Below are 14,566 nucleotides of genomic sequence, written 5' to 3'. Positions count from 1 at the left end.
CCACGCTCATTCTCGATGATCATGTTGTGCATGATCACACAAGCGTGCATGATGTATCAAAGCATATTTTGATCCCAAAATCTAGCCGGTCTCTCACAATAGCAAATTGGGCTCACAAATCCCAAAAGCTCTCTCCACATCTTTTCTAGCTGCCGTCTGAGCATTGCGGAAATCAAGTTTTTTCTTACCTTCTGGTTTTTTCAACGGCTTCACAAATGTTTGCCAATTTGGGTAGATGCCATCCGCAAGATAGTAGCCATAGTTGTATGTAAGATCATTTGCTACAAACTACACCGGTGGCAGTTCACCATTTACAATCTTATTCATCAGTGGTGACCGGTTGACAACGTTGATGATATTCAAAGATCCAGGCATTCCGAAAAAAGCATGCCAAATCCAAGTCTCTTGATCGGCCACTACTTCAAGGATTATAGTGGAACCCTTTTTTTGGCCGTGGAATTGATCCCAACTCCAATGCCTTAGGACAATTCTCCCAACTCCAATGCATGCAATCTATTGAGCCAAGCATACCTGGGAAGCCGCGAGCTTTGTTCATCTCCAATAGCCTTGCGGCGTCTTTAGCATTGGGAGATCTCAAATACTCCTGGCCAAACACTTGCACAATTCCGACTACAAAGCGCTTGACACACATGATGACTTGACTCTCACCCATGGCCAAGTGATCATCAACTAGATCAGCGGGGATACAATATGCCAACATACACAAATCGGCTGTCACCTTCTGAAAGGTGATATGCCCGAGCTCTCCGGCGGCATTCCTCCTTTGCTGAAAAAACCGGTCATGGCTCGCTAGTTTCTCTGCAATGCGCCTGAACAACTCGGTGCTCATCCTAAACCGGCGCCGGAAGTACGACTCGGGGTACATGGGATTATCCGCAAAATAATGTCTGATCAATCTGTTGTGGGCATCGATCCCATCCCTCCAAATTTTCTGCCGACCCATAACCGAACCACCGTGCTTCGGTTTTTTATTGATGTGCATAGTTAGGATCATTGCAAGATCCTCCTCCTTTTTCATATCAAATTCTTCTTCGGAAGAATCATATGACGAACTCATCTACAATGTTCAATTTAAACTAGGCTATAAAAACTAGAAACAACATGCACCAAATTCATGTAAAAAATATGAAGTTGAAGCAATACATACCTTGCAGGCGTTTTGTCGAACACCTTGCGAGCGCCGAGCGGCAGTGGGCGGCCGGGCGCTGTTAGTCGGAGGACTGCCACGCGCGAGGGGCGGCGGTGACTAGAGGGAGACGGAGGAAGCAGTGGCGGCGCGGGGACAGGCCAGGGAAGTGCCGGAAAGGTCGCCGGAAGAAATGGGGTGGCGCGGGTGGCGCCGCCGCCAGCGGCTGGATGGGGTAGGTGGAGTTACGAGCGGACGCTCGAGTGTCCAGTGCGCGGGAGCGGGCGCGGCAAATAAACGGCGTGCGATGGTGTTTCGGCCCGCGCGCTGAACTTGTTATGCCACGCGCGCGGTTTTTCTGTCTCCGCTGGAGCGCCCGGAGCGATAGCGCGCGCAAAAGACACTATTTTTTCAGCGCGGCGCTTATATAGCATGTCTGTTGGAGATGCTCTAACAACACTATCAAAATATCTCTTACCCCCGAAGGGGAACAAAGCCATATTGAAATCTATAATTATCCCCAAACCACAAAAACTTTCTTCCTAGATACCAGGCCCAATTGGCTAAATGATACCTGCGATTGTGTCTCATATACCCCCATCCCACCCCCAAAGCGGGCCATTTTGGAGTTAGTGGCATTTATAACCCATTTAGAAAATTTAATCATAGCAATGAGATAAGCATGAATACTCACTATACAGAAACAAAGCAGTGTGCGTCTTCCTCTATAGGAGGTTGACTATTCTTTCTTTAGCAAATGTTTGACTTTATTCACTAATTCAATAATGTACATCCAATCGTATGTAGTGGAAGAAAAATGAATGGTATATAGTGATGCCAAATCTAAAAGTTACATTAAGGGTCTTTGAAATCATTGCTGAAGGCCCGTCGACGACTAGTGACTATTGCTTCTGACGACACGTCACGGAAATTGACCCCAAAGTTACATTAAGGGTCATTGAAATCGTTTGCATCTCGATGTTCCGTCATGATTTCAGTGAAGATTACAGAGGACCAAACCTATACCTAATAATGAAGGGACTATTGCTTCTGACGGTACGTCACGAAAATTGACCCCAAAGTTGCAAAATATTACCCAGCGATGCCATTTAATAAAAAACATTTCACACAGGGGAATCCCCCGCCTGGGCCGGCTCATGCAGTAGGAACGACCTATACTGCGCTCTGTGCCGCGATAAGAAGCAGCGCGCCCGTTTGGGCTGGCCCATGTCTGGGTGGCCCATTTTTTAAATTTAAATTTAAATTTATTTTTTTCTACCTTAAATAATTTGGGACTTAAAAAAGTTCTGAAAATTTTAAAATGAGAATTTTGAAATAAAATGTATTACAAATCACAAAATATTTGTGGATTCAAAAAATGTTTGAGATTTTATAAAAAACAACTATTTGCTTATTCAAAAAATGGTAGATTTTTTTTAAAAAAATGTTCATGAGTTTTAAAAATTTCGTGTATTAATTTTTTATTAAAATTGAAAAAATCGCCAATTCAAAAAATGTCCATGAATAAAAAATATCCTAAAAATTCAAAAACTGATTGCGACTTACAAAATAGTTTGTTCATTCATAAAATGTTCACTGATTCAATGCATTTTAAAAAATCTTCATTAAAATCAAAAAAATGTTCATGAATTTCAAAAATTGTTCCACCTATTTCCAAAAATTGTTGTTGATTCTAGAAATGTTCGCCGTTTCAAGAAAACTATTTAAAAAATGTTCACAATTTTTAATTTATTTTGCAAATAGTATAAAATGTTCATGGATTCGAAAAATGTTCTTGATTTTAGAAAATGTTCAAATGTTTGTAAAAGTGTTCATGAATCTGAAAAATATTCACAATTTCAAATATGTGCACGAGTTTAAAAATATTTATGGTTTCTCGAAATTGAGAGTGATAGTGTATCTCGATGATGTAGCAAAATGTGATCATGACCATTAAAGATTATGATTCTTTTCTTACGTTGCGGCGCACATGCCCTTTTGCTAGTATGTACCAACTAGACTAACTTGAAAAGCTTTAGAAGACACCATAAGCCGTCCATCTAAAAGGGGAGACCCTAATATGCAATGAACATATTTTGTTATCTATTGCGTGACAAATTGTTGGATCATTATGTCGAGTGTAAGTGAATTTCTTCACTTTCCCGTGCCATGCATCCCGTGTATTTAGGCTGTGAAAGGCCATATTGGTACGATCAGGAGAGCTCCATGTGTAGGTGACCGACTTTCATAAATGTGTCATCTGCGTTTCCATACAAAAACAACTTCAAAGTGTTCAGAACTCCAAGACGAAAAGGAGAAAGAGACCAAGACGGTGGCAGCCAAGGCAAGTGACCAAGACTCCAATATATAAATAGACGTCCACCATGATGGGTATGGACATCCTCTCCAAAAGCGAAGACCTCATGAAGCCAATGACTAGAGGAACAAAGTAGATCCGATCTAGACACCCCGTCCAGATCGTCCACGCACAACTCGACAAGCTGACCTGCAACTCGCCGAACATCCCTTGTACTCAATCATTGTAACCTCTATATCATATAATCTCGGACAAGCAAGAGTTGGGTTGTTACTCACCATGTGAGAGCCCGAACATAGGTAAAATTCTTGTCCCATGTCCATCTGATAATCTGAGGTGACGTGCCAGTGTCATATAAATTGCATGCGGTTTTCGCACCGTTGTAAGGTACCCTGTGAGAAACACCTCGACGCGTTACCCCATCACCATATCGGAAAAGAAGACCGAAAGCAAAAAATAATGAAAAGTAAAATTTGAGACTAAGCACAACCGCCACTATCATAGCCATTACAACACTAAGATAGGCCGAAGCAGCAGACAATGATACACCGTATCAGGAGACGACGATCCCGAGAACAAAATAACACAAAATCTTCGGTCCTAATGAAGGCTATATCAGGACAAAGGTAGAGACAAGAGATATTTATTCCATGCGCCGTTTCTTCACCATGAACACATATTCGAGAAAATACATTTCAATTTGCGGAAGTGATGTTCTGCTCTTGGGTGCATATGCACCTGGGATTAATAGTTTTCTTTTAAAATAGAAAATAAATAAAAAAATCCTGAGCATTGTTCAATGTTTTTCCAACCTGGGATGATAAAACATCCGGGGAGACCTGTAAACAAATCGATGTCCCAAATTGCTTTTAGTAATTGTCCTTATTAGAACATCATTTTTTTCCTCAGACCTCCACGACTATTTTTTCACCACGAAATTTTGCATGTCGACACAGCATTCAACAATGCTCTCTCCTATTTATTTCGATTTTACTGTTCACCCCGGTGCACACACATCCAAGTGCAGAAACTCCAGTGCATATGTACAGCTTATATTTACAAGGAAGAAGTTAATCAAACCGACACACGGTATGTACGCGCTATATGCAATTACCTCAATTTGCTTTTGTGACTCGGTGCTTGGGGTCGTTTTCCTCGATGTGTTTCGGCTGTAATCAACTCCGTGTGGAGCCTATGGAAGGTGGGAAACATTGGATGTTCCGGAACAGAGAACCTGTGTCCAACAGCTAATCCATCCAACGCGTGTAGGAGGATTTGGCGTGGCATAAGCGTGAATTGCAGGTGCACCCTGCTCAAACAAAGTATCCAGCATATTAGACTGAAATTACGATGTGTGTGGGTGTTAATTGACCAATTCTCCGCTTGTTTGTTTGTTTCTTCGAGGGAACCAATCAATGTTTTAAATAGCGGGCTATGAAAAATAGCGTCGGGCCTCCAAATCAGCTATAGCGGGTTATTTGCGAAGGCGACCATTTAGCGGGCATCCTGCTAAAAAGGCTATAGCGGGCTATAGCGAATAGCCGTCTATTTAAAACTATGAAACCAATTCCCGTTTGTTAAAAGAAAGAGTCACAGATGTTTCTTTGTTGGGGGAATGGAATATAGTAATTAACAATGTTTTTTTTTACCGCGGGTCTGCTCCGTTTAATCTCACGAGGGAAATGACGACGCCTACCATGTGGAGATGTTGCTGTGCTTAATTTGACTAGTTCCCGATGGATCGGCAGTTAACGTCCCGAGCTCTCCGTGTGTATATACATAGAAATTCCAGGTGTTGCCCTCCCTCTGTCTTCAGAACACAACTACGGAAGCAAGCTCCAAACTCGTATTGGTGCTCTCGCCTCTCTCTTCCTGAAGAAGTGAAGATCATGAAGCAAAACTAAATGCCTCGAGATATGTTTCAGGTGAATTTCATATCAATATGTTTCTACAAATTATCTTTTACAAGCTTCCAGTTCGTGTTTCTGACTTATCTGAAGCCTGGATGCTAAGAACATGAGAGGAATCGCAAGGCCATCTAACGGCAAACAACAAATATCTATCAAAATTAAATTCTCCGCCCTTGTGTTGCGACCTGTGACTGTGAGTACGTTGCTGAAAGCCGAGTTCGATTGGTCGAATCTGTTCGTGCTTTGACAGCAGAGCCTAGTTTGTGAAGACTTATACAGCAAAATATTTCCTTTCTGTTATCTTCGGATACTATTTCTATTTAGCTCATTTATGTATTGTAATCCCCAAATTTAACCAACCACATGGCCTCCATTTTTCATACAACCAATTGTTTTTCTTTATGAAAGGATTAGTTGACAGTGCCATGTTTATTTGTGCTCCAGCCGAAGAGTATGCAAGTGTTTTTGAAGCTTTGCCTCGGTCTCGTATTGCTTGTAGCAAAGTATGCACCTGGAACTGCGGTTCCTAGTTCAGATTGCCCAAGTCAGTGTGGTACCGTTGAGATACCGTACCCATTCGGTATCGGACTGGACTGCTCACTCTCTCAAGGCTTCAACATCAGTTGCAAGGTCCAAGATGGCGTCTTCAAGCCATTCAAAGGCGACTTTGAGGTGCTGGACATTTCCTTGACTCGTGGCGCGATCCGGGTGCTCAACTACATCACGGCCTACTGTTACAACGCCTCTACAGCGAGCATGAAGTTTTTCGGCCGTTACGACGGCTATGTAGGCCGACCTTCCTCCCTCTACCGGCTCTCCGACGTTCAGAACAGGTTCACCGTCATCGGGTGCAACGCCCTCGCCTTTATATCCGACTACAATGGCACTGGCTATCAAGGCTTGGGCGTCGCAACGTGCCGCAACTTGTCAGACTTGGCAGACGGATCCTGCTCTGGTATGGGCTGCTCCCAGACTGCAATACCAAAGAGGATGTTTTACTACGACACAACCTTCTTGAAAGGGGTCAACACAAGTGAAATATGGGAGTTCAACCCTTGCAGCTATGCGGTACTGATGGAGGCAGCGGCATTCAGGTTCAGCACAACGTATATAAACACCAACAATTTCAATGACACATATAATGGAAGGGTGCCTATGGTTCTTGACTGGGCTATGAGAGATGTGAAGTCATGTGATGTTGCAAAACAGAATATGACCGGTATTTATGCATGCCTTAGCACCAACAGTGAGTGTGTGGATTCCACCAATGATCAAGGGTACATATGCAATTGCACCAATGGTTATGAAGGCAACCCTTATCTTCAAGATGGATGCAAAGGTATGGATTAACATCGAGTGTCAGTGTATATATGCACCAATGCCCATCAAACTGCACCTTGGATATAGGGTCCCTTTACATTACTTACAACTATAGTATTATGTTTCTTACTTACAACTATAATATTTTGTTTTGCTAAATTTCTGCAGATGTTAATGAATGCAGTCACGGCCCATGCCCTTCAGATGGCTATTGTCACAATGTCGGTGGAGAATACCGGTGTTCTTGTCGACATGGAAAAAAATATGTCAAAGAAAGCAATACATGCAACCCTAATATCGGCTTAATAATAGGTAACACCCAAATAAATGTGATCATCTAGCTAGACCATTAACTTTATCACACTTTTGATAACCATGCATCTAATCTTAGCTAATGTACAACAACTATGTTTTATAGTGTCCCTCTCCCTAGTCTAAAAAATAATTGTCTCATCTAATGACGTCATCAGGAGTTATAATGGGATTATTCGGCCTGATGGTTATCATCATGATCATTGTCTTCTGGGGACAGATGACAATTCAAACGCGAAAACTTAATAAAGTTAAGAAGGAGTATTTTCGCCAGCATGGAGGCTTGATTTTGTTTGATAGGATGAAATCAGAGAAAGGTCTTGCTTTTACTGTATTTTCAGAAGCTCAACTCATACGTGCCACCGACAACTACAATAGTAGCAGAATACTTGGAAAAGGAGGCCATGGGACAGTCTATAAAGGGATAATAAACAACATGCCAGTGGCAATTAAAAGATGTGCAGTGGTTGATGAAAGACAAAAAAAGGAATTCGGCCAAGAGATGCTCATTTTATCTCAAATCAATCACAAGCATGTTGTCAAGCTCTTGGGTTGTTGTCTTGAGGTGGAAATTCCGATTCTAGTATATGAATTTGTCCTAAATGATACACTGTTCGAGCTTATCCATGGCAAGAACCAAGCATTACAAATATCCTTCAGTACTCTCTTAAGGATTGCTCATGAAGCAGCTGAAGGACTTAGCTTCCTCCATTCATTTGCATCTCCCCCAATAATTCATGGTGATGTGAAAACTTCCAACATCTTGCTTGATGATAACTATATGGCCAAAGTGTCAGACTTTGGAGCCTCCATACTAGCCCCATCTGACAAAGAGCAGTTTGTCACAATGGTTAAAGGTACTTGTGGTTACCTTGACCCCGAGTACATGCAAACATGCCAGTTAACAGACAAAAGCGATGTGTACAGCTTTGGAGTTATCCTTTTAGAGATTCTCACGGGTCAGTTGCCACTAAAGCTCGAGGGGTCTGAGAAGCAAAGAAGCTTGGCATTGATTTTCTTGTCAGCCATGAAGGAGAATAACCTAAATGATGTGCTGGTTAGCCACGTAAAAGGCCAAGAGAGCATGGAGTTGCTGGCAGGACTTGCAGACCTAGCTAAGAAATGCCTAGATATGTGTGGTGACAATAGACCATCTATGAAAGAAGTCGCTGATGAGCTCAACAGAATGAGGAAACTTTCACTACATCCCTGGGTACGGATCGATGTTGAGCCAGAAGCAGAAAACCTTCTTGGGCAAGAATCTATTAGTGGGTATGAAATAGAATTAAGTGGGTATCCCGTGGGCGAAAGTGAGAACCAGCCCATAAATCCAAGAAGTTCCTATTATGCAAGGTGACTTAACACATGCATAATAATCTATTAAACCTACTACATGCACATATTTATGTTCCTTTTGGACCTTGTTACCATGTGTAATACTTATGTTTCTTCTGAACCTTGTTACCATGTGCATTGTATTTGGAGGTTAGCGTTGTTGCTATTTGATCTGATTGTGTGCAAGTTTTATAATAGACAATCAATCTCTTACAAGTTGTAAATTATGAATAATTTTTTAAATCCTTTGACATGTGATGTGTGTTCAACAAAAAAAGGTTCATTGGACAGTAATAGTTAGGTTTTTTCAATACCATATTTTAGTTTAGTTTTATTACAAGAGTATTGTTGACTCAAATGCCTCTCAAGGTGATGCAACCATAAAAAGTGTTTACCCAGCATGCACATAATCCATGAAGATCCGAAGACACGAAAAGGAAATTATTATATTTTGATAGAGTGAAAATAACCTAAGATACTAGCGGGCTGCTCCATACACTAAACCACATTCCATGTGGGGTAAACACTTCTTTGGCAGGTGGCTCCAGTTGGATACATGCTAATATAACGAAACATATGTGTGTTCTGGCCTCTTAAGAAAGCATCACTTGTAGAGCCAATGTGTACCTACTAGTCCATGGTAGGCTAGTATGCCCTCCACTGGATGTGCCTCTTTATATTAGACATTTATCTTGACATTTATTCCCTTTTATCTTCTCCTACTTTGACTAGGTGGGTGGTACGTGTGCAATTAGGTGAGGATTTGGCTGATCGAGCTGGTTGAACCGGATGATATAGCTAGATAGACAATGTGAACTTTGGTTCTTTCCACGGCCTGTTAATGGAGAAAGGAAAAGAACAAGAATAAAATAGGTACTAATGGCATGATAATCAAGGTCTCAATGAACCTAGCAGCAATTTTTGCTAAGTTAATCTAGAAAGTGTCAATTATGAGAAGCTAGATGTTGAGAATGGCAAGTATCCAATTTTCTCAGCGGAGCATGGAGAAATTTTTATAGAAAGAATGCGGGAAGGGTGATGTTTGAGCAAGGCGGATGGTCTGGACTATTGGATCATGTGATTAGACGGCCAAGATGGTATGGATCTGTCACTACTCATACTTTTAAAGGGGTAATAGATTTATTGACCATGGCAATTGGGCTAGAGTTTTCTTGACGATTTGCTACATAGACATGGTGTACGATTTAACTTTTTCTTGACTTTGACAAGTTGCTACATAATTATGTTGGAATTAATTTCTTTTTAGATGATGAAGGAAGTGATCTTGGTAACATATTCACAATGATTCATTTGCCTAATTTTGGATCTGATGGAATAAAGGAAGAAGCGGACAATCTTTCAGCTCCTAATTTCGAATCAACCTTTGTAGGAGAAATTTGGATCAATAAGGGAGAATAAGAAAAAATGTCCCAACATTTTGGCCCTTTATCCACCATCATGTCTTCAATAGGAGAGAAGTAGAATTGCAGAAACGCCCTTCTAGTCCTACATGCACCCAACACTCTATTGTCCTTTGCATGCGTTCATCGACTGACCTCCTAACATCTGTTGTATGTCTCCATCATCTTTCCTCTCTAAAACGGAAGATGATTCCCCGCCTGGACCTCTCGAGCTTTCTTGCCAATGGCTCTTGGCTTGTGATATAGTCGCTAGGGCTGGCCTGGTTGTGTAGGTAAAATCACTGTTCCAAAGGGCCTCCGCAGTTTTCTCCGCGTCAGCAAGGATTGGTGACCACAACAGAGCGTCACCCGTGGACTCTCGACCAAATGTGTAGACATGAATTGATGACGGGAATAGAGGAGGCCACTGCTTAAATAGGGATCCATCAGTTTGTTTCTATGATATGAATGCATTTGTTTCTCAGTAGTGGAATTTGTTTGACAAAGGAGAAGGTGAAGAGATAGATAGATAGATAGATAGATAGAGAGAAAGAGAGAGAGAGAAGGAGAGGGAGAGAGAGAGAGAGAAGACATGACACCTTGATGGGGGGTCTTCGGGGGAGGAGGAGCACCAACATGCTTCGTGGAGAAGACATGAATTAGAGGGGACCATTGTGATGCAGAAGAAGAAAGGAATCAATGTGTGTGTGGGAGGAAGGGTGGAGCAAAGGGAAGAAGCAGGGTGATAACCCACAAGTATAGGGGATCGCAACAGTTTTCGAGGGTAGAGTATTCAACCCAAATTTATTGATTCGACACAAGGGGAGCCAAAGAATATTCTCAAGTATTAGCAGCTGAGTTGTCAATTCAACCACACCTGAAAACTTAATATCTGCAGCAAAGTGTTCAATAGCAAAGTAATATGATAGTAGTGGTAGCGGTAGCAAAAGGTAACGGTAGCAAAAGTAATGTTTTTGGTATTTTGTATGATGATAACAACAGCAACGGAAAAGTAAATAAGCGAAGAGCAGCATATGGAAAGCTCGTAGGCAATGGATCGGTGATGGAGAATTATGCCGGATGCGGTTCATCATGTAACAATCATAACATAGGGTGACAAAGAACTAGCTCCAATTCATGAATGTAATGTAGGCATGTATTCCGAATATAGTCATACGTGCTTATGGAAAAGAACTTGCATGACATCTTTTGTCCTACCCTCCCGTGGCAGCGGGGTCCTAATGGAAACTAAGGGATATTAAGGCCTCCTTTTAATAGAATACCGGACCAAAGCATTAACACATAGTGAATACATGAACTCCTCAAACTACGGTCATCACCGGTAAGTATCCCGATTATTGTCACTTCAGGGTTAACGGATCATATCACATAATAGGTGACTATAGACTTGCAAGATAGGATCAAGAACTCTCATATATTGATGAAAACATAATAGGTTCAGATCTGAAATCATGGCACTCGGGCCCTAGTGACAAGCATTAAGCATAGCAAAGTCATAGCAACATCAATCTCAGAACATAGTGGATACTAGGGATCAAACCCTAACAAAACTAACTCGATTACATGATAAATCTCATGCAACCCATCACCGTCCAGCAAGCCTACGATGGAATTACTCACGCACGGCGGTGAGCATCATGAAATTGGTGATGGAGGATGGTTGATGATGACGATGACGACGGATTCCCCTCTCCGGAGCCCCGAACGGACTCCAGATCATCCCTCCCGAGAGGTTTTAGGGCTTGGCGGCGGCTCCGTATCGTAAAACGAGATGAATCTTTTTCTCTGATTTTTTTTCTCCCCGAAAGAAAATATATAGAGTTGGAGTTGAGGTCGGAGGAGCTCCAGGGGGCCCACGAGGTAGGGGGGCGCGCCCCCACCCTCGTGGACAGGTCGTGGGCCCCCTGGTCTTCATCTTTTGCAAGGATTTATTATTTTTTCCGAATAGATGTTCCGTGAAGTTTCAGGTCATTCCGAGAACTTTTGTTTCTGCACATAAATAACACCATAGCAATTCTGCTGAAAACAGCGTCAGTCCGGGTTAGTTCCATTCAAATCATGCAAGTTAGAGTCCAAAACAAGGGCAAAAGTGGTTGGAAAAGTAGATACGACAGAGACGTATCAACTCCCCCAAGCTTAAACCTTTGCTTGTCCTCAAGCAATTCAGTTGATAAACTGAAAGTGATAAAGAAAAAATTTTACAAACTCTGTTTGCTCTTGTTGTTGCAAATATGCAAAGCCAACATTCAAGTTTTCAACAAAGATTATGACTAACCACATTCACAATAATGCATAGGTTTCAAGTTTACTCATATCAATGGCATAATCAACTAGCGAGCAATAATAATAAATCTCGGATGACAACACTTTCTCAAAACAATCATAATATGATATAACAAGATGGTATCTCGCTAGCCCTTTCTGAGACCGCAAAACATAAATGCAGAGCACCTTTAAAGATCAAGGACTGACTAGACATTGTAATTCATGGTAAAAGAGATCCAGTCAAGTCATGCTCAATGTAAACTAACAGTAATGAATGCAAATGACAGCGGTGCTCTCCAACTGGTGCTTTTTAATAAGAAGATGATGAGTCAACATGAAAGTAAATAGATAGGCCCTTCGCAGAGGGAAGCAGGGATTTGTAGAGGTGCCAGAGCTCGGTTTTGAAATAGAGATGTCGGATTTCGGGTTCCGGCAGACCCTTGAGGTTCGAACACTCGGGTGCGCACGGAGATTTCGCCTTCTACCTACCTGCACCCCTCCGCCTCGCTGAGATCTAAGCTATGGAAAGAACAACACAAGAGACACAGGGTTTATACTGGTTCGGGCCACCGTTGTGGTGTAACACCCTACTCTAGTGTGTGGTGTGGTGGATTTCCTCTTGGGCTGATGATGATGAGCAATACAAGGAAGAACAGCCTCGCGAGGGTCTGCTCTTGGCTGTGGGGATGAACTGCTAGGAGGAGTTCAGTCACCCTTCTCTCTCTCTCTCTGTGTGATGCTACTCGATCCGATTTTCCCTCTCTCTACCTGTGGGTGGCTAGTCCTATTTATAGGCAAAGGCCCTGGGCCTCTTCCCAAATATTGAGTGGGAAGGGCGCCAATAATTGGCCATTTTGAAGGGGAACATCTGGTACACTTATCCTAACTAAAGTTAGTCCTTGCCTGCCAAAGACTCTGGTGGTGACGCTGGCTTGGGCTCCACAATGACTTCCTCCCTGCTGTTGGACAGGTCTTGGTCTCGTTGCACCGAAACGGGTGCCTTTGCTTGATGCTCTCGCCTGCGCTTGCTCCCTTTGCACCAAAGAGGAAAGGAGGACACTGCGCGGGCTGGCGCCCGCCTGGCGCCCTTGGTCGTCATGGCTTGCGTCACGGGCACCTCGTGAGGTACCCTGCCTTGATCTCTCCGCCTCCTCGCGAGCCAGCCTGATGTGGCCGTGCCTGAAGAAGCTCCGTGTCGTCCGCCCCGCGAGGCTTGGCCCCTCGCGAGGGTCTTGGGTCTGTGTCGATGAAGACGGGCCGTGCTGGGTCCCCTTTGAGCCACGCTGCAGGCAGGCAAGTCTAGGGACCCCCGTTCCCAGAACGCCGACAGTAGCCCCCGAGCCCAAGGCGCGCCCGGACTTGGCCGTGCAGGAAGGCGAAAGGGTAAGGGCGAAGCGCCGCGGGCCCTAACAGCCTGCGGCCTTGGGCGCCGCGTGGCGGTTGATTGGACGTGGGCGGCACTGTTCCCCCACAGCGCCTCGGCAACTGCACGAATCGGACAAGTCCCTGCATGCAAAGCGGGTCATGATTACCTGCGATCGTGGAGGTCGGCGGTTGGCCTTCGCCGGCCATAAGTATGGAACGGCGCACGCCCTTCCAGTCCATCCCTTCTTGCTTCTCCTTCTTCCCGGTCCTTTCTCCGTCTTGCTGTGATGGCTCCGATCCGCCGGTTCTCGTCGGCAGAGAAGGGAAAGGCTCCCCGAGAGGAACCAGACCCGCTCCCGCCGAAGAAACGGCTCGCCTCCCGCGGCCGGGACGAGGGGGCCCGTCAGGTGGTGTCGAGGCCCTGGTGCGAGCGGGCACCGCCGGGGTTCCCGCTTCCCTTGTACGCCCACATCGAGGGCCCTGAAGGAGTTGATGCCGATCGCCACGGGCGGCGCCGCCGTCGGCGCCGACGGGTCACGAAGGTGTGGGTCGTCCCCCCGGGGTCCACACCGAGGGCTCCTCCCGAGAGTTCGTGCTCCGCGCCGCCATGCCTCCTCAGTCTTGGATTCGCCTTCCTCCCTTCTTCGCCTCCATCATCCCGCAGGGAGAACTCCTGGAGCTTTGGCTGCAGCACACCGGCTGCAGCACCCTCGCGACCGAAGCAGAGGTTGCGGTCGTGGCTCCGGGCGAGGTCTTCATGACTCGAGGCTGGAGCGAGATCGCCCAGGTTTGCAGGACAAGAGGCGCCTTCACGATCCACTTGGAGTACGATGGTGCTTCGGTGATGTTCTTCAAGGTCTTTGATGCGAACGGGCGCCGGCTGGAGTGCTGCCCCGGGAGAGGTGGTCGGGACCCTGCTACGGTGAGGACTGGGCCCGCCGACCGCTCCCTTGGCGGCTCCTCAGGCGGCGGAGGCGTCGGAAGTTCCAGCGACTCCGGCGAGCTCTTCGCGACTCCGGAGACGAGCGACGACAGTTACGAGCCCCCGAGCCGGTGCCGCTCCTGGAGCAGGGCGGGCTCGTCAGGCCGTCGCTGACTCTGATCTGGATGGGGTTGGCGCCGGTGCTTGACGGCCCACTGTTGATGATGGCGTCTTTTGCAGGGGCGCGTGCAG

At 44.8% G+C, this 14,566-nt stretch overlaps 1 protein-coding gene across 1 annotated transcript; it reads left to right on the top strand.

The window, feature by feature from the left end:
• The first annotated feature begins 5,815 nt into the window (after positions 1–5,815).
• Positions 5,816–8,363, top strand: LOC123185754 (wall-associated receptor kinase 5-like). The gene is made up of 3 exons (XM_044597581.1): positions 5,816–6,713; positions 6,863–7,006; positions 7,165–8,363. Exons 1-3 carry the CDS (start codon positions 5,828–5,830, stop codon positions 8,361–8,363), a joined length of 2,229 nt encoding a protein of 742 aa, XP_044453516.1. The 5' UTR covers positions 5,816–5,827.
• The last annotated feature ends 6,203 nt before the right edge of the window (positions 8,364–14,566 follow it).

The sequence above is a fragment of the Triticum aestivum genome, chromosome 2A (genome assembly GCF_018294505.1).
Source record: "Triticum aestivum cultivar Chinese Spring chromosome 2A, IWGSC CS RefSeq v2.1, whole genome shotgun sequence".
Classification (NCBI taxonomy): Eukaryota; Viridiplantae; Streptophyta; class Magnoliopsida; order Poales; family Poaceae; genus Triticum; species Triticum aestivum.
The sequence above is the reverse complement of the archived record's forward strand: the minus strand, read 5'-3'. Positions and strand labels throughout refer to the sequence as shown.